The sequence below is a fragment of the Wyeomyia smithii genome, chromosome 1 (genome assembly GCF_029784165.1).
Source record: "Wyeomyia smithii strain HCP4-BCI-WySm-NY-G18 chromosome 1, ASM2978416v1, whole genome shotgun sequence".
Taxonomy (NCBI): domain Eukaryota; kingdom Metazoa; phylum Arthropoda; class Insecta; order Diptera; family Culicidae; genus Wyeomyia; species Wyeomyia smithii.
This window is the reverse complement of record NC_073694.1, coordinates 178,128,099-178,149,278: the sequence shown is the minus strand read 5'-3', so window position 1 is coordinate 178,149,278 and position 21,180 is coordinate 178,128,099. Positions and strand designations below refer to the sequence as shown.

At 36.1% G+C, this 21,180-nt stretch overlaps 1 protein-coding gene across 15 annotated transcripts in view; it reads right to left on the bottom strand.

Annotated features, from left to right (window-relative positions):
• The window catches only part of LOC129718367 (collagen alpha chain CG42342), a 373,251-nt gene that overhangs the window by 42,340 nt on the left and 309,731 nt on the right, over positions 1 to 21,180 (bottom strand). For 13 of the 15 annotated variants that reach the window (XM_055669088.1, XM_055669087.1, XM_055669090.1 and 10 more), the window contains 4 exons: positions 14,331 to 14,517; positions 14,115 to 14,275; positions 13,840 to 14,046; positions 3,546 to 3,608 (listed from right to left, as the gene is read on the bottom strand). In XM_055669088.1, the coding sequence (XP_055525063.1) occupies positions 3,546 to 3,608; positions 13,840 to 14,046; positions 14,115 to 14,275; positions 14,331 to 14,517 (618 nt within the window). Of the gene's footprint in view, positions 1 to 2,011; positions 3,370 to 3,545; positions 3,609 to 13,839; positions 14,047 to 14,114; positions 14,276 to 14,330; positions 14,518 to 21,180 lie in introns of those variants that run through there. The other 2 variants (XM_055669097.1, XM_055669091.1) reach the window with 2 other exon arrangements.

Below are 21,180 nucleotides of genomic sequence, written 5' to 3'. Positions count from 1 at the left end.
ACTGCCCATATAAATTCTAAAAAAATTGTATTGACCGTGGACATTAGCCAAAACCCCCCACCCCCCCAAGCTGTCCACGTGGTATGTGGATGGCCCCCAAGAGGTTACTCAAAAATGCGTGAAAACCTATTTCCTTTTTTATGCCCGTTTAGTACAATTTTCGCATTGGTTTTATTGGTTTTAGAACTTACTACAAACCTTTTTTGCAGCAATTTATACCCCAAAAACAGTTGCTTTTTCATTTATTTTCAATTTCAATACATTTTAAAGTAGCGTTATATCGAGGTTGCCTTATATAGAGGTATGACTGTTCCTGTTTTTTTTTTTTTTTTTTTTTTTTTAAGTAAATTTTTGCTAACAAAGGCAAACGAACATATTTTTATTCTATTTCATTTTCATCAAGATTTTGCTTTGGTTTGTCCCATCCTTGTTCGACTTTCGAAAAAGAATGATCAAATCTGAAACTCGTTTTTCAAATTTTCCTTAATTTTTTGAAAATTTGACCTTAATTTTGTCGTATTTTAGTCGAATCCCTATTGTGTGAGGCGATGAAACATATAATATAAAAACAAACGACACTGTAAAATGAGTTCAGGTAAATCAAGGCGATACAATACACTAAAATTTTTTAAGGTGAAACCTCATTGAATCCACAAATGGCCAACATCGAGTCACCACTTCGAATTTTCGAAAGCACAAGACTCTGAAATAGTTAATGTGTTCCCTGTCAAAATACTATTTTATGTTTGCTGTGGTGGAGCAAACATAAAATAGAATTTTCATAGGGAACGCAATGAGTATTTCCGAGTCTTGTGCTTTTGAAAATTCGAAGTGGTGACTCGAAGTCGGCCATTTTTGGATTCAATGAGGTTTCACCTTGAGGCAATTTTCACGCGATATGTTTTTATTGGTTATTTATTTTCAGATCATTTATTTAAAGAGCTAGATGAGTTTATCTAACCCAATTACTGAATATTCACTGGACTTAATCTTTTTCATATTTTTTCTTGATTTTGAGTTCAATTCGCATGTATTTCCGCATGCACTGCTATCAATTTTTTTCCAAATGAATTTAGCAAAAATTATTAAAAATATTCAGCAAATAGAGCTTTTTACACGGATATCGGAAATAACTCGTTATTTTGAGCGGTTTTTTCACGCTCTACGTATTCAAACGTAAAAAAACAACTTTAGTGTATATTCAAGATAACAAACAGTATAGTTGGGTAAGTTATTATGAGGTAATGTAACGTATATTTGCTGAGTATTTAGTTGAAAAAAAAAACAGCTTCCCAAAGTTTAAAATCAGTCCAAACCAAACTATGGGGTGCTACTGGACTTTTCTGCTAATTCAACTTGTCTCCAACTAGGTTCTTCGGTATAGTAACCGTTGGAAAGCCTTCAAAAATTTGTCTCCTTATATAATTAAGCAATTTTCGCACTGATAGTCATCATCATCATTAAGAAAAACGTCCAAACAAAGAAAGCAAACAAAAATTACAGCTTCTGTACGAATTCCTCTGTATCTGTAACCTTAAAACGCAGCCGTCTTGGATTAAAAAAAGATTGACACAAAGCCTCTGCTTGGGCAAAACATTGACACTTCCAGGCAGTGCAGGCAGATCGACGAACGAACGTCGTTGCAGAATGTGAGAGAAACAATAAGAGCCTCCCGAGTTGGGCCAATGGATTGCAATTTGCTCAAATAATTTCGATGATTAAGGTGAATTACTGGAATTTTCTTTCCTTCACTCTGGAATTTTTCTTTGTACAGGAGATGAAGAAGAGAAAATCGTGCGGCACGTGCTCTTCCAGAGCATTTGATAGGGCAGCCAAGTTATAGAGTAATTGAAAAGAAAAATAAAATAAAGAAAAAAGAACAGCGGAAAGTGGTACAGATTAGTTAGTAACTACAGCAGCAGTCAGCGATACGTGCACAGATTAGTCGGAATTTCTCACTCTCTCTCTGCCTCATCATGGCCTCTTCTTGATGAAATTGCTGCGAATGGTGTGTACTTTGTCAATTGGTTTGGTTTTTATTAGTTGATTTTTCTTCCTCCTCCTTCTATATGACTCTTTACAATATTTAACAAACAGTTTCTCTGTATGTGTGTTGTGTGTTTGGTTTTTTTTATTTCTGTTCAATGGATATTTTTGCTTTTCTGTTGATGACTTATGGATCAATGAGCGCGTTTCGAACGAAGAATGGACAAGCTATTTTAAGAAAAGGTTTACGATGATTTAAAGAACTGCACTTGCTTTCAGTTGCTTAGTTTCATTCTCTGTATAGCGTCGAAAGGGATAGGATAACTTACAACACGATAGAGTTTAGTTTAGTAATAGTTCGTTAAGGTAAGGAAAGGTATGTTATACTTTTTTCGTTAGTCACTTGTAGGTTGATTTTTGTTTAGCATAGAGATATGTGTGTGTTTTTTTTTTGTTTTTTGGATGAATCTATAAAATTTGTTTTCTTCCTATCCTAAATGGGTTTTGGAGAACGAAAAATAAAAGGCAATAGATAGAAATCAGATCAAGAGGTAGAAGAAATTCTGTAGGGCTGAATGTAGAGTAAAGTAAAAAACAAACTTCCACATTGGACATGTAGCAATTTTTCTTCGTTTTCGATTCCTTTTCATTTGTTATATTGGTGTTACCCACGAGAGTCCCGATTAGTGAAAAACGTGGAGAAGCGAAAAATGACACTTAAACAATAGCGAAGAGTTTCAATTACTAACAACAATTTCTGTAAGAATTTCTCGTTTGACCTTCTGAGATTATACATCGCACTTTTTTCGGTATTTTCCTCTACTGCTCCGCTGTTCCTTTCTATTACCGCTTGTTATAAACACTTATAAAAATATTTTTTTTTGTTTGCTTTAGCCCCTTCTTTTCATACACGTTTATTATTTTTTTTTATTTTTTGCTTGCAATAATGTCCCCTTCGTTTTACTTTTTCTCGAATACGTAATCAAAGTCTTAGTAGGTTTTCCTTTGCTATTGGAAATGGACGATTTACGTTCTAAAAATGGTAATTCTCTTAGTCTACGAAATAAACGATCGGTGAAAGGACGATCACCAATCACGAAGAATAAATAATACTTTCAAACGTTTACAACTGCATAATACTTCACAATTTTTTTTTTTTTGGTTTTGCCTTAAGACGGAAAGTTGCATTCTGATTTTTGACTCATGCGACGGCAAATGCTTTGATTAACAACGAAACGGCCAAAGGAAACAAAACAAACCTCAACTTGTCCCCCGCAACTCGGGGAGAGGGGAAATGAAAAATTCTGGAGGGGAGTTTGGCTACAACACAAAGATCACTCTCTCAGTTAATGAAACCATTTCCTTTGTTTAGTACTCCCACACCTGCAGCGGTTAGCAAATTGTCCGGTTTTGTGTAAGCATTTTAAATGAGAGAAAAAAAAAGATACAAATAACTGTTAGAGAAAATTGAGCTACGGTCGCCCAAGCAAAGCCCCTTCTTTCCTGATCGAAAGGAAGGGTAAGTTTAGTGGAAGGAGAAATTGGAGGAAAAAACTTACCGGATGTCCTGCTTTGCCAACTGGACCAACTGGACCGGCGTCGCCCCGCATTCCCATTGGACCCTGAAACATTCGAAAAGCGAAATTTGTAATTAACACGGATGCAGCATCCAGTCTAGTGAATAAAGAAACAACCTTCTCTGATTTGGCCGGAGAAAAGGATACCAACTGTGTTGAAAGATTGTTGTAGAACGTTAAAGTCTAACAATGATTTCATCGATGAATATTTTAATCTTTTTATTCATTTCGGACGTTTTGTAGGCTAAAGATGTCATTTAGTGCTACAAGTTTGTTTTGACACAAATAACACATAAATATAATGTTTTGAAAATTTGTAGTGGTGGTTCGAAGTCGGCCATTTGTGGCTTCAACACAGTTTCACCTTGAAATATTTTCTAAAGAAGCTTTTATTTTTTTATGAATTTTACTACTGATTATAGAGAAAGAGAAAAAAAATTTAAAATTGCTTGATGGTCGGCTTGGTAAAGCAGCCACCGCTCTGAGTGCTGTGCGTACTGTATCAAGTTGCCTGCACCAGCATGTTTTCTTTCAAGACATCAGTTTCGGCTGAACTCGGAATTCATTCTTTAAATTTTTGGATTTTTCTACTTTTATGAGAGTATTAAAATTGAACTTGAAATTATTTTTTTCTTGAGTTTGGTATTTTCCTGGTTTGTAGTTGCTTTTTTAAGTTAGGCTGATACAAATTTTGAATAGTTTTTATGTCCACGGTTATCAATGTTAGCTAAGGTTAGGGCAAAAAATAAATAAATAAGCCCCATCAGCGTTTGGTACATCGAACGGTACTTCCGCCAGTGAACAGCTGCCGTATTTAGACAAAACACAAACGTTTTGGGATGCTGGCATTAAAAATCTGTCGGCTGTCAAATTTTCTTTACCTTATTCCCACCCATAAAATCTGATATTGAATTGAACTACAAATGTTTTTTTAGAACAAAATTAAACACTTTTTTGGAGAGGTTATATTTTCTCGTTCCTTGAAAACGTTTGTCAATGACGGTTGTAAATAGCGAACGGTGTGTTTCAGCGGCGTTTGCCGATCCGATTTCACATGAAATATCAAACTGTCCTCAGGACAACTAAATAATGAATTGGAATAATTATTTGCTTGATTGTAACAGGTTGGAAGAATACAAGAAGTAAAAATGAATGAGAATGGGAATGAGAATGAGAATGAGAATGAGTATGAGTATGAGAATGAGAATGAGAATGAGTATGAGTATGAGAATGAGAATGAGAATGAGAATGAGTATGAGAATGAGAATGAGAATGAGAATGAGAATGAGAATGAGAATGAGAATGAGAATGAGAATGAGAATGAGAATGAGAATGAGAATGAGAATGAGAATGAGAATGAGAATGAGAATGAGAATGAGAATGAGAATGAGAATGAGAATGAGAATGAGAATGAGAATGAGAATGAGAATGAGAATGAGAATGAGAATGAGAATGAGAATGAGAATGAGAATGAGAATGAGAATGAGAATGAGAATGAGAATGAGAATGAGAATGAGAATGAGAATGAGAATGAGAATGAGAATGAGAATGAGAATGAGAATGAGAATGAGAATGAGAATGAGGATGAGAATGAGAATGAGAATGAGAATGAGAATGAGAATGAGAATGAGAATGAGAATGAGAATGAGAATGAGAATTAGAATGAGAATGGAATGAGAATGAGAATGAGAATGAGAATGAGAATGAGAATGAGAATGAGAATGAGAGTGAGAATGAGAATGAGGGGTCGGGGGGTGACATAAAATGAAAATGAAATTTGTATCGGCCTTATTATGTACTGATTTGGGATCAACTTTTTAGCTGTTTAAGTCACTTGAAGTCATAATTGACTTCTGTATTTTAGGAATATTTTTCAGCAAAAACTTTGGTATGCTGTCCTAATTTGGGATAAGTTTTCGTTTGTAGTTCTCGGCCTTTTCCTGAAGTATGGTAAATTTAAACTCATTGTTTTGGATTTTCAAATTGAAAATTATTCAATATAATTCAATTATTCAATATATTACTTTTCATTATTTATACTTTTCATTATTTATTATTCAATATATTACTTTGATTATTCAATATATTACTTTTTCACTTTCTGTTTTAAGAGTTTTCATGCGTTTTGTGTTAAATAAAATGTACCATCTGCCGGAGTGTGATTGTGCTAAAAGAGGATACATTTTTGTTTCTTAGCTTGTAATGCACACATTTTGACAATGAGTTTGATCCGAATCACGTAAATGCACACTTAAATGTTTAATTAACGACTGCCGCAAATATGGTTAAGTTAGAATAAACTATAATTTTGCTAAAATTAAATGAACTTTGGCCTAATCTCACTCCTTCTATGGGGTGAGATTGTGCCAAAAACAAAAATATGAATTTAATACCTGTAGATGAACAGTAGTGTATCTACGAATAATTCACATGAATAACATTATAAAACAGTAGGTTTTTACTTTTAGGTTTTTACTATAGGGACGACCATAAACAACGAGGACTATAAGGGGCTGTAGGGAGTTGACCAGAAACTACGTTTCATATGAACTATAGAAAAATGTACGACTGGATCAAATCGATATCTGGAGTAACCAGCCAGAACGTGGCTTATAGACAGTCTCCATACACATAGTGGCGTCTCCAGATAGCTTAGAAAGGGAAAACGTTAGGACATAAAGTCTGAAAGGAATTTTCGTTGCAATTATTATGTGTTATAGACCACTGCATATTACATTGCATTGGAGATCTTAAAACCGCTGGAAACGTACCCACAACCCTCCATTCTCGCTATAAAAGTCTTCAGTTTATATAGAATAGGTGTAAAATTTTTTTGTTACATTCCATAAGTAATATCAGTCATTGTAAATTTCCATCTAACTGTTTTCAAGCTTTTAGTCATTATTTCAAGTAATACCATAGCAAAATAACACACCCTATGTAAACAATGCAAGTGTTTTGGTGTATACTGATATAATTTTGTCGTGAATGTGAATGGGACACCCTAAACAACGTTCAATTCTAAGAGTTGGCGCTGTAGTGGTAGTGGTAGTAAAATCGAAATTTCTACGAGCATTTTGCTTAATGACCGAAAACACTGTTATTGGTTACTCTGTTTTTATATTAATCTAACCTTCTAGTACTTACTTTTACTATATTCAATATATTTGTATCAAAAAACTTGACTTTGCTGTACTACTATATTGCGTCAACGGAGCTGTATGAGAAAATAAAGTTCTTTGATAAAAATAGATTGCATATAGTAGAAGTAATTACTAGAGAGTTAGAATAATATAAAAACAGGGTAACTAATAACAGTTTTTCCAGTCATTAAGCAAAATGCTCGTAGAAATTTCGATTTTACCACCACTATCACCACAGCGCCAACTCTGAGAATTGAAAATGGTTTCGGGTGTCCCATTCCGCAAACTGTACCGTTCATTATAGCTTTGCACAATCTCACCTCAACAGGGCTCGGAAAGTGTACAGTTTGGAAAAACATTATTTTCTGAGCCAGCACAGGTTCAATGCATAATATTTTCTCAACACATTGGAGACGACATCCTAACGTACGAACTGAGCAGTAAGTTGATGTGATTTCTTGATTGGGTTGGTTTGCCTGGGACATTTGGGGTATTAAGTTCTAGAAATCTCAAGTAATTTAACATACAAGCATTTTTCGTTTTGGCTCAATCTCAACCCCGTGGTCTAATCTCACCCCGGCAGACAGTATTTGTTTTTTTTTTTCTTGTAGTATTTGACTTGTAGAAGAGATTTCACCTTTCCAGCTTCTACAGAAGCTTTCAGTCATTTTGAACTAACCTTTAAAGAATTTTTTTGGGCCTCACATTAGGTTTTTTCGTGTGGTTTACAATTTTAGAGAGGCTAAAATGACGATTTTTGTGTCCACGTGGATTGTGGACGGCCCCTAACATTCTCACAGCAGATCATTGAATTGTCTGCTGAAAAGGGTTTTACTAAATTTTCCAAAAATGCTTTACCTTCGAGACATCAAAATAGTCTGGACTCATGCTAGCGAACATTAGTTGATCTTTCGGGATGGGAAGGTTCTGCCAAAACAAATTTTCGACACTGATATAGAGATTATCACAGCAGACTTGTGTCGTTCGGGCTAGACGTTTTCGTAGCAGAAAAATGAAGCAATAATGATAACTGAAATGTCACAAAATCGTCCATAAATTTATGTATCCTACGACATACTGATTGTTGTTTTTCAACGTAATTACTGTTTGAAATCTAACATATCATTTGCCCGGTTCCATTTTCACTCATGGAGAACTAGCTGACCCGGCAAACTTCGTCCCGACTATTTTTGTGTTTAACTTAATGATTTTAAACATTCCAAATTCATTGATTTCTTGCGATTTGTTTATGTCGTTTGAAATGATTGGTTTTATCGGAATGACAACATCCTCGACTTTTGCCTTTAGTAATCCAGAAATACTCATATTAGAAACTGGAAGTGGTCATCTTCGAATTCAAAATGGTGTCCAGGGTCAATGCTTGGCTTCTAAACATTATTTCGATTACTGAAATATCCATATGTAGTAGTATTCGGCTGTTTCCCAGAAGATGCCATGTTAGAATTAGAAATGGTGTCTGAGGTCAATTTTTAGCTCCTTGCATCATTATGGTTTAAGAAACACTCATATTGGGTGGTATTTAATCACTTTAGGCTATGTTTCAGAAACAGGAAGTCGCCATTCTGGATTTCAAAATGGCATTTTAAGACAATTTCTGGCCCCTGAGCGTCATTCTGGTTTAAGAAACACCCATATTGGGCGGTATTTGGTCATTCTTGGTTGTTTTACAGACACCGGAAGTCGCAATCTTGGATTTCAAAATGATATTTGGAGACATTTTCCGGATAGAAACCGGAAGTTTCCATTTTAAATTTAACAATGGCGTTTGGAGTCGAAAATTATTCTTGCTCTCAAAAACCTCAACATATCAAATTTGGTTCCATTTACTTGATTATTTCACCAGATGTGCAGAAATTTGTGTGGAACCCCTCCCTTCAGATTAAGGAGAGGTGTCGAATCATTATGGACATGTTTGTTACCCCTAAACATATTCACCTGACCAATTTGGTTCCTTTATTTGATTAGTTCTCGAGATCAGGGTTGATATTTGTTGACACTCTTGAGTGAAAGTGAAAAAAAGCATCCATAAACGTTATTATTTTACAATCCTTTCAGAGTTCTCCCTTCCCGCTCTTTGCATGGAAATGAACTGTCAAAACACCTTATTATATTTCATGCGATGGAAGCAAGACAACAAAATCAGTTTATTAGTTAACGAAGATTGTCAAGGCATCGGTCAGTGTCAGTGAAAAAGTGTTTCGGTGAGGTTCATTTTGGTTGAGTGGACTGTTTGTTTTTCTTTTTTGCTTTGAAGTGAAGATCATTTGGTTGGATTTGTCGTCAAATTTTATTCCGTAACCGTGAACGATGCGCGCGATCAATTTCATCTGAGTACAACAGCACGTTACTAGGACGAAAATCTAGTGTATCTGAAAGAGTGCTGCGATCATTGGAAGTGAAAATTGAGAATTATTGGCTGTAATTTTCGAAGAATTTTGCTGGGGAAAATGACTTTTATCAGCACTGCTCGAGATATGCAGAAATTTGTGTTTCATTTGTATGGAACCTCCCTCTTTCAGAAGAAGGTAGGGTGCTGAACCAATATGGACATATTTGTTACTCCTAAAAACATCCACATGCCGAATTTGGTTTCATTTGCTCGGTTAGTTATAGAGATGTGAATGAATTTGTGTTTCATTTGTAGGGGATCCCTCCCTTCCAGAAGAGGAAGGGGTCTCGAACTATCTTAGTCACCTTTCTCGGCCCCTGAAACCCCTATTTACAAAATTTTGCGCCGATCGGTTCAGTTGTTTCCAGCCTCAGACAGACAGACAGACAGAGCTGAATTTTTATATGTTTAGAAGATGGAAGATGTACCACAGTATGAATAACAAAGACGTAGTCCTACGTTGAACACGTTTAAGTCAGAACGGTTTATTTGATTGGTTAAACATCGTCGACTGTAGAAAGTAACTTAATCCTTCCGGAGATGGCGCTTCGGTTATATAACGATAAAAAAAAAATTCCGTGATGTGACTTGTAGACTTGGAAACTACTAAACCGATTGACATGAAAATTTGTATGCAAGGGTTTTTGTAGTCAGGAAAGGTTCTTATGATAGTTTGAGACCTCTTCCTCTTCTGGAAGGGAGGGATCCCATACAAATAAAACACAAATTTCAGCAAATCTCGCGAACTAATCGAGCAAATGGAGCCAAATTTGCATGTGAAGATTTTTGTGGGCAAAAAATGTTTATATGATGGTTTGACACTCCTCCCTATTTGGAAAGGAGGAGGGGATGGTGGGAAACAGCCCAAAAGGATCAAATACCACCCAATATGGGTATTTCTGTAATCATGATTGAAGTTGACCACTTACTTTTCTGGGAATTAGCTGAAAATGACCGAATGTCATCCAATATGCGTATTTTTGGAATCGAGGTGTTGTACATCAGCTGCAAGCTGCAAGGCCTTTTTGGTAAAACTTTCAACGTTTGTGTGAAACCTTTAACGTTTGGGTCTAACGTTGAAGCTACCTATCAAATTGGCAGTAGAGGCGAATGCTGTTCACTGGCCGAGTCAATAACAACCGTCTAATTCAGTATTTAACTGAAAAGATGAACATTTTTTTACTTACGACACCAAAAACACCAAATCGTTTAAGGTTGTCTTGAGAGGCCTCTCCAACGATCAAACCGTTGATATTAAGCTTGAAGTTTTTTGACAGAATAACTTGACATCGCCCTAACCTGAATTATTCCTGTAAAACAAAAATCACGAGGCGAAACCAGACTCTCTTGACGAGGGAAATTTTTAAAAATAATTACGAAGTTTACAACTTTTTTCGTAAAAATGTTATATCTCGAGATTGGCTCATATTACCTCGGGATGACAGTTGTTTCTTATGTGAAATTTTCCAAGGAACACGATGAAATTATCAAATTTAAAATGAAAATGGCTGCATTTGCCGAAAAATATAAATTTAGTTTTTAAATACAAAAATAATTTATCTGGCAACACTTCCGGGCAAAAACAATATTTTTTCTGGATTCCTTGGTTTATTTTCTTCAAAAATTATTTATCAGTATTTTTCGGACATCTTACGTCTATGAATTGTAAGAAAAAGAAAAAAAAGATTTTCGACAAAAATTGTGTGACTTTGCAATAAAAAGGGGGGTCCTACAGAGCGGGGGGTATTCCAATCGACACCAAAATTGTGATTTTTCCAAAGAGACAGTAGATGAATGATTCCCCCAACTTTGAGCAAAATCTGTGATGGTCGTGTCCAAGTGGCATGTACACTTCGTATGGAATGACCCAGTTATTAGTAAACAGGCCTTCCCACAAATAGGAAATATTTCTTTCCCATAAACTTTCCATATTCCATTCCCATGGACATGAATATCCTTTTTTAACCACTTGGTGCACAAGCTGCTTTCTTCGACTTTCGCGACATCCCACTTCTGACACCATGAATGCATAGCCCTACCCGTGCAGACTCCGCCAGGACTTGTGATAATTTTCAATAAAACATCAAAGTCATGTACGCACGGCCATTCGACATTGCGGAACGTAACTTTGCGAAGACTGCGAGCCACGATATGAATGAAAAAAAAAAAGATGACACGCCTATATTTTTGTTTCAACTTTGTATTACATTCATAATCCAGCAGCTGGCTGGCGTAAGTCATCAGCTTGTAAGTGGAAGGAGATGAACAGGCCTTCCCAGATTTAGGAAACATTTTATTGCCATAAGCTTTTTACATTCCATTCCTATGGACATGAGTATTCTTCTCTACGCACTTGGTGCACGAGCTGCTTTCTTCGACTCATTAGGAAATTCGGACATTTCATTCTCACAGCCTTATTCTGAAACTAAATGCTTTCAACGCACCTAGCAACTTTAGTTTTTTTTCTAAGAACGATGAAGATATTTAACACTCCGTTTCTCATGGGAAAGAAATAGCGCCGGCTACATGGCTTAAATCGAATAAGTAAATAACCGGCGTTTAGCCGCGATTATGTTGAGCGAATAAGAGAATGTCAAAGTACATAGCTTAGTAATTAGGAGCGTTAGGGCTAGATAAGGACAGAGAGAAGAATCGGACAGGAGAATTGTCCATCCTAGGGTAGAGTTTAGTTGAATTATTTGATTAAAGTTAATCTTGTTTCATCAAGTGTCCCGCATGGTCAAGGGACCGTGCGTACCAGACATTGATGTTCGATTGGGAATTATCACAAGTCCTGGCGGAGTCTACACGGCTCCGCATTAGTATATTTTATTCATCTAAAATAACTATTTAATGAATATGAACACATCATTATCGTCACGTCATATTGTGGAATCGACGGATTTGGCTACTCTACTTGAGACACTCTTGGAACGTTTGCCAAATGCGAAGAATTTCTCAGTAGAAGTAAAGGCAGGTTTCATTGGTTTATAGCAAGATATTAACGCTGTGAAACCATATTTTGAGAATAGTAGAAGTCTCAAAAGCGTACGATAGGATACGAATATCAAGTAATGACAGTAGTCTAGGACAGTCAACTTTATTGTTCAGGAGCTTAGCGACTAATGTTGCCTGCTGAATCAAGATCGGTAAGTTCTGTGGGTCACACCAATTTTACTTTCTTTAAGTAATGTTGACAAATCGTTTTTATACTCTTTCGATTCGTAAACTCCAGGTCAGTTGATGTGAAAGTCAAATTAGTAAAGCATTCTCTGAGAACGGTCGCCCTAACGAGAAAAATGGAGCTAAGGGTCATGGGAATCTTTTGTCGAGTGACGATTATCCAATATCATTCCCAAGCTATTTATCTCTTGAAACCCTTTTGAGCACGACTCCATCGTTGTGGTAGTTAAACATCATAGGCGACGAGTTCGAATGAAGAGTCAATACAGAGTACTGAAAACCAGCTTGTTACAAAGACACCGTGCTACAGACACTTCTACAACAACGACAACAATATGCTACGCACTTCACGACGAAGCATAGCTTTAGCTCATCCCCGTATATGAGTTGACATGCATCACTAAGCAAAATATTGCATCATTTTAAAAATATTGTAGAAAGCAACGGTCCCAACTTGCTTCCCTGAGGTACGTCTGCGTGACTTCTAACAAATTAGTGATAACCGAACGTCCAGGCAACTTCGTTCCTTCCAGAAGGCTTCGATTGACAATAACTTCGAACAATTTCAATGCAGCTGAGCAGTTTGTGATTCCACGGTAGCTCCGGATATTACTGTTATCGCCTTTTTTAAACATAGGAAAGAGAAATATTTTTTCCTGATTTTCGGGGTCAAAATGTTGTCGCATGGATCAAAATTTCGCTTTGTCTTACGGTGTATACTTTTTTTGGAACAATAAAACTACTGTCTATAATTTTGTCGAAAACAATAAAATATTCAAACAAATAGAGCTGTCTACAAATTTTTTGGTGAACTTCAACTTGTTTTAATATTTACATGATTTTCTTTCTTTTACCTACCTTTTATTTGACAAGGCACAAATAGACATGATTAGATAACCATCAATAAGTCGCTAACACAATTGTTTTCATAAAAATAAAAATAAATTTGAAAATAAAGCTTTGTGAGATAATCCATATAATTTTGTTTGTATTCATTTCTTAGCAAAAATATATTTTTTTAGAACGACTAAGTTGTTATCAACGTCTTTGCCAAAGACGTCACACCAATGAAAGAAACCATTCCGGCTCTTAAATATTTGTAATCTATAATACTATTTTTGCATAAACCCTCTTCAAAAATTTTTCCTCATTTTAAAAAAAATCAATAATCGCACAAAATGACATCTTCAGCCCGTAGGAACATTTTTGCAAAGCTTGATGAAAATAGTCGAATAAAATGATTGTCCGTTTTTAACGGTATTGCATCACTTTGATTTTCAACATTTTTATCTTAAATAATTTTGGTATAGCAGACATTTTTTCGAATTTTTATTATTTTCGCCGTACCCAAAATTTTCCAATATTTCAAAAATTATCGACATAGGATTTTCGTGACATTTTCGATATTTTTAATTTTTTTCACATTTCTTTTATAATTATTGAAATGCAAAAATAGATGAACAAATACGGAAATATTTGGTCAAATCTGCGAAAATGGTTTCGGAAAAAAAAAATACTTTCACTCTATCACAATACTCACCGGCAGTCCCATCGGTCCGTACTCTCCCTTCTGACCCTTCTCGCCTCGGTCACCCTTCTTGCCGTCGTACCCCCGAGGACCGGGCGGTCCAGTATGTCCGACCGGGCCCGGAGCTCCGGGTGGCCCGGGAGGACCGTACACCACTTCCCGGTAGGGCTCATCTGCCATTCCTTCGTGATCCTGCCGTCGTCGCATTTTCCTAAACTTCTGGGAAAGTAGTGCAGATTAGTCTCTGAGCTGTTGGCGTCTGTTGATTTGCAAGATATAATACTCACGGAATCGCCACGGTCACCTTTGTCACCTTTGACACCAGGATAGCCCGGCGGTCCAGGCAAACCGGGAGGTCCCATTAGTCCTGGTGGACCGATATCACCTGGGTCACCCTTCTCCCCTGGTGGGCCTTGATAACCTGGTAGACCGGGAGGCCCTTCGACACCTGCGAAATCGAGTCATCTAATCGTTCTAAAGTGATCTTACTCAAAGTAACAAACCTGGTTCACCCGGCATTCCGTCCAATCCACGAGGTCCCAGCGAACCTGGCGCTCCAACCTCACCCGATTCTCCTTTCTGACCAGGGAGGCCATCGCGTCCAGGAAGACCCGGTGGTCCAGGTTGGCCCGGTGGTCCTCGGAACTGTGCCAGCATGGCTTCATCATAATCATCATCCTTACCGGGGCCCTGTTCGAGGAGACACCAAACAAAATGCACAACATAAGCTTGTGTGTATAAAATTCATCCACGTCAATTATAAATCCGCGTCCGTTTGGTTTTTGTCATTCGCCTACAACAAAGGCTGCTGAAATAATAAATAAAAGCACAGCACGAGAGAAAAAAATGCCACACTGACAACTGACCGCACTGGCAGAAGTAGGCGGTGCAGTGGTATGGAAACTTAAAGCAATTTTATGGGACTAATTAATTTGTGTGTGTTTTCATCACACCATCTACGCCTACTTTGTGAGAGGGTGCACTTCACAAGCTTCAACAAGTAATCGTTCGTATTGTCATCTATGATGACTTTATGAGCAAAAACAGAAGACGCGGAACCTGCAATCATCTTCTGCCAGGCAGACGCGCAGCACGTGTTTTGGCGAGTGAGTAAATTTATTGCAAAAATAACTCGCGACCATGTTTTCCGTATATTTTATTCATAGGCTGTCTGTTTGCATCTCGCTCGTGTGCACCACACAGCTGAGGGCCCTCACCGAAATGTTGATTTGTAGATGCTTAATTTTTTTTTGCTCAACGTTTTCCAATCTTCGAGTTTGCTTTCATTGCACAAGAGTGCACTGTTTGTTCTTTTTATTTCTCCCCTTTTCCCCCGCTAGAAATGTAGCACGTACTTGTTGACTAGGGTTGTCCAATACAAGTCGACTTGAATTGTGAAATAAAGCGACGCAGTCGCATGGTCGTTTGTTAGCACACATCCCTATTAGCGTCACGGCGGCGGAGTGTCGCTTCCAATCAGTTCCATCATTAGAAGCGAAAATCCACCGCATCTAGGTGTCACTTATTGTAGTAGGTACGTAGCACTCACTCAGTTACTCCGAGGATACGTTTCGGTGCCCGGGAGCACTTGAACGGCGACAGTCGTTTTTCTCCAAATCGTACAACACCAGCAGCGAGCGGGTAATCTCTTCCGTCTGTTCTGTAAGGTTATCTGTCTGTCTGTCTGTCTGACTGTCTGAGCTGGTAATAAATAGGACGCCAGCAGCAGTGTGGAAAAACATACCATCGGAATGCAGACTACACCAACCATGATGAGCGTGAGCAGCATAGTTTTGTGGCACCTTTCGCAATAGTGGCAGCCGATATGTTCTCACTTTTTTTTTGAATTTGTCGTCGTTCTTGTCTTGTTTGCTCATTTAGGAAAACATTTGTCACGTTTGGTGCGATAATTTCTGCTTTTAGCTGGTGTTCGCGAAAACGGGCGAGTGTGTGTAAGCGTGCGTGTGCAAGGAACGTTAAAGTGTGAAAACTAGAATTTATTTCAACTTACCTTTCACCTTTCAACTCTCTTTCACTTCCTCGTCCAGTAATTGATGTTAGTGTGTCTTGAAAACCCTTCGTTCAACGGAGCTAATATGTGCAAATTGCTAGGGATTCTACCGTGTACTAGAAAATTAAAGCAGATACGAGACAACTACATCGCATGGATTAAACACAATAAAAAAAACAAAACTAGGAGAGGATTAGGAGCCAGACTGTGATTCACACCATCATTGACACATCGTTTGCCGGCGTCGTTGTCGTTGTCGCAGCCAACTACGATTATACTTACGTGTAAATGGTGGCACATTCACCTGGCGTTGTTTACAAACACGCGAGACGGAGAGATTAGTTCTCACGGAGTGAACCCCATTACGGGTGAGGTTTTTGGCCGAGGATGATCACCTAATGCCCTGGAGATGTCTTTGTTCTGTACTCTATGAGAAACCTGTTGTGCGAATATCAGTTGGCTTTATCGACAAAAAAAAAACAGCATTGGGGGTTATCAACAAACGTGCACTTTGTTGATAGTGTCATGCTCATGCTTATACCAAAAATCGAGTTCTAACAATGTTTAGGAATAGAAATCAGGAATATTAACCTAATTTTTCAATGATATTTGAGGGCTTTTATTAGGAGGTTTAAGAGAAGAATGATTTATACTTTTTCTAGACCAATGCAAGCTGTTTACAACTAAACATCTAAAAACGACTGATCTTCTGAATTCTGACCATTTCCATTTGAACGATCTACAAGAAATTACCACCTCAAGGCAATTATTCCCCCGGTGCCAAAAACCACCATCCACCAGAAAAAGTTGCAAACCTTGTATTCATTAATCAACTAAAATTTTTTTGGCGGAAAAAGCAACACCAAATATTTGTTCTATGGATCGCAGATGAAAATTAGGCCATACTCAGCAAAAACATATGGTAGGACCAATACGGGATTCTTTTCAAAATTGGACAATTTGATTTTAATTTTTTTTACTTTTTGAAATGAAATGTTAATCGATAGAACAGCAAGATAGAAATGGCATCTGATATTTAACTTAAAAACGATGAAAATTCATATGATATGCGATTATAGACAGTGTAAGTGCTTAGAAATTTTGTTAATATCTAATGGTTTTGATTTAGGACCCATTTTAGGTCGGAAATAAACAATAAATGGATAGAGTTTAATGCGAGTGGGGATGGGGGAACTCCGTGGTAGTGGGTTCGAAACTTAGTAGAATCAGGCCATTTGGTTGTCAAAGTATTTCAATATGGGTTTATTATTTATCTTAGTAGCGTCAGAACATTTCAACATGGGTTTATTCTCAGGCTCCCACAACATACCCTTCCTTCAAGCTGAATTCTATAATCCCTCTGTTGACTTTCCTTCTGACAAAAAAGTCCCTCTCATAATAAAGTTTAATAGCTCTGTTCATGAAATTATAATTATGGCGCGATATATTGGAAGAAGGAACGAAGTTACGATAAGACTCCTTCCTCTGACCATATTATGTCCTTCTTAGAATCAACCTGGTCAGAAAGGAGCGTTAGGTGAAGCCTCACTCCAGAGAATTGTAGTTAGATGAGTCCTTAGGTTTTTGTGAAAGGGATTCGGAATTCAGATTTGAAACTATTGATTTAACATGAAGAACATGAAGATTTGAAACTCTGCATGTCACTTTCGAAGTGTACTTATATGTGTTCTATGTATTCATAACTTAAATTTTTTGATGTCCCTATTTAAAGAGTATGTGTTTTTTTTTTTAAATTGCGTATACACATTAAGTTGGGTAGAAATTATCTTGAAGAAATTATTGAAAACTTTCCAAGAAAAGTTATATCTTCTAGTTGAGGTTTTGTTGTTATATTGATAAGGATTGAATTAAGACAAAAAAAAAAATAAAAAAATGGATTCAAATAAGACTTGGATTGAATTCGGATTAAAGTTAGATTAGATTTCAACAAAATATCAATGAAATTTGGATTCAATTTGGCTTAGATTAGGATCAAATAGGATTAATATTTAATTTTGAGTAGATATAGACAGAGAGTAGGAGAAAAAGAGAGAGAGATAAGGAAAAGGAGAGAAAGAAAGAAAAAAAAGAGAGAGATAGGAAGAGAGAACAAGAGAGAAAAAGAGAGAGAAGGAGAGAAAAAAGAGAGAAAGGGAGAGAAAGGGAGAGAAAGAGAGAGAACGAGAGAGAAAAAGAGAGAACAAAAAAGAGAGAACGAGAGAGAAGAAGAGAAAGAACGAGATCGAGAGAGACAGAGCGAAAGGTAGAGTGATAGAGAGAGAGCAAGCGAGAGAGAGAGAGAGAGAGAACAAGATCGAGAGAGAAAGATAGAAAGATAGAGTGATAGAGAGAGAGAAAGGGGAATTAGCGAGATTTAAAAAGGAAGAGAAAATGAAGTGGAAAAAGAGAGAAGAAAAAATGGAAGAAAAGAAAATGGGATAAGGAAGTTAAAGCAACATCCTGAAGAATAAGAGAGAATATGCTAGAGTGGATATAAAAATGATTCACCTAAACTAATTCAGGAAAACGAAAGAGGAACTAACAGAGAGATGAAAAAAAATTTTTTTTGGGTAATTGTTTGCTGCAGGTAAAATTTTTGAACAGTTATGGCTCTCGAGATACCCCGCAAGGCGATTTAATAAGCACAAGCGAAATAAAATGAAAAAAATAGAGAAAATAAGAAAAAAACTAGAAATAAAAAGGAGAGAAAAAACTAAGAAAAGATAAAAAATAAACTAAAAAAATAAAAATTAAGAATAACAAAAAAAAAATAAAAATACAAAAAATAAAATAATCGTTTTGTGTAATTGTTTGCTGCAGGTAGAGTTCTTTCACAGGTATGGTTCTCGAGATACCCCGCAACGTGATTTAATAAAAATCATGGATTTAAAATAAAAATAATGAAAAAAAAAGAAAATAAAAAAATTGAAAATAGAATAAAAAAAAAAAAGAATATAATATAAAAATATAAAAAAAAAATTTGAGAAAAAAAAATTGAAATAACAAAAAATAAATATAAGAAAAAATACAAAATAAAAAATAAAATAAAATAAGGACAATGAATATCAATTTTCGAGTTCAATTACCCCAGGTAATTTCTAAGCCACCATAACAGCAAGAACGAATATTGATTCCCGAGCTTGTCACAAAAGATAAAAAAGTTGGTCGCAGTGATAAAATACCCAACATGAAAAAAAACCAGAGCTGGATCGGGTTTTCAGCTAGTTTTATATATTTTAGAACTTTTTTTCATGATTCAATTAGGAATCATCCATTAATTAGCGCAACGGTAACTGTTTGTAACTCTTTCTCTTTTTGCAAGGATCTTCGAAATTTTCCGTTAACTAAACATTGCTAGTTGTTTAAGCATGGAGATTCAAAAAAGTTGAGATTCTCCGGGAAAATTTTTGTTTGCAGTGTATATTTTTTTTCGGAAGCACACATTTATTATTTGCATTTTACGAAACTATTACACCCATCAAACAAAACGAGTTTTGGTTCTAAAAATATTTTTATCGTTAATATCGATTCAATCAATTTACTTCATATGTAAGCCCAAAGTTCTCCGTGCTAACGGGAGATCAAATGAGTATTTTCTGAACCGAGAGCCTAGACAAATGGTTGCCCCAATTTTCGTGACGCTGCTAATCTGGATTAAAATTGGATTGAAGTTTAAATGAATTTAGATTGGATTTGAATTAGTTTAGGATTGGATTTGGATTTGGAATAGATATGAATGGGATAAGGATTGTGTTGGGGTTGGATTGGGATTACCTTTGGGTTGGATTTGCATTGGGGTTGGATTGGGTTTGGATTGGATTTCGATTAATTTGGATTAGATTTGCATTTGATTTGGATTGGATTTGGATTCGATTTGAATTTGATTTGGATTGGATTTGGATTGGATTTGGATTGGATTTGGACTGGATTTGAATCAGATTTGGATAGGATTTGGATTGGATTTGAATCAGGTTTGGATTGGATTTGGATTGGATTTGGATTGGATTTGGATTGGATTTGAATCAGATTTGGATTGGATTTGGATTTCGATTAATTTGGATTGGATTTGCATTTGATTTGGATTGGATTTGGATTGGACTTGAATCAGATTTGAATTGGATTTGGATTGGATTTGAATTGGATTTGGATTGGATTTGAATCAGATTTGGATTGGATTTGGATTTTATTTGGATTGTATTTGGATTGGATTTGGATTGGATTTTAATCAGATTTGGATTGGATTTGGATTCGATTTGAATTTGATTTGGATTGGATTTGGATTTGATTTGAATAGGATTTGGATTGGATTTGGATTGGATTTGGATTGGATTTGGATTGGATTTGAATCAGATTTGGATTGGATTTGAATCAGATTTGGATTGGATTTGGATTGGATTTGAATCAGATTTGTATTGGATTTGGATTGTATTTGGATTGGATTTGGATTGGATTTTAATCAGATTTGGATTGGATTCGGATTGGATTTGGATTGGATTTCGATTAATTTGGATTGGATTTGCATTTGATTTGGATTGGATTTGGATTCGATTTGAATTTGATTTGGATTGGATTTGGATTTGAATTGGATTGGATTTGAATCAGATTTAGATTGGATTTGAATCAGATTTGGATTGGATTTGGATTTCGATTAATTTGGATTGGATTTGCATTTGGTTTGGATTGGATTTGGATTGGATTTGGATTGGATTTGCATTTGATTTGGATTGGATTTGGATTGGAATTGAATCAGATTTGGATTGGATTTGGATTGGATTTGGATTGTATTTGGATTGGATTTGGATTCGATTTGAATTTGATTTGGATTGGATTTGGATTCGATTTGAATTTGATTTGGATTGGATTTGGATTGGATTTGGATTGGATTTGGACTGGATTTGAATCAGATTTGGATTGGATTTGGATTGGATTTGAATCAGGTTTGGATTGGATTTGGATTGGACTTGAATCAGATTTGAATTGGATTTGGATTGGATTTGAATTGGATTTGGATTGGATTTGAATCAGATTTGGATTGAATTTGGATTTTATTTGGATTGTATTTGGTTTGGATTTGGATTGGATTTTAATCAGATTTGGATTGGATTTGGATTCGATTTGAATTTGATTTGGATTGGATTTGGATTTGATTTGAATAGGATTTGGATTGGATTTGGATTGGATTTGGATTGGATTTGGATTGGATTTGAATCGGATTTGGATCGGATTTGAATCAGATTTGGATTGGATTTGGATTGGATTTGAATCAGATTTGTATTGGATTTGGATTGTATTTGGATTGGATTTGGATTGGATTTTAATCAGATTTGGATTGGATTCGGATT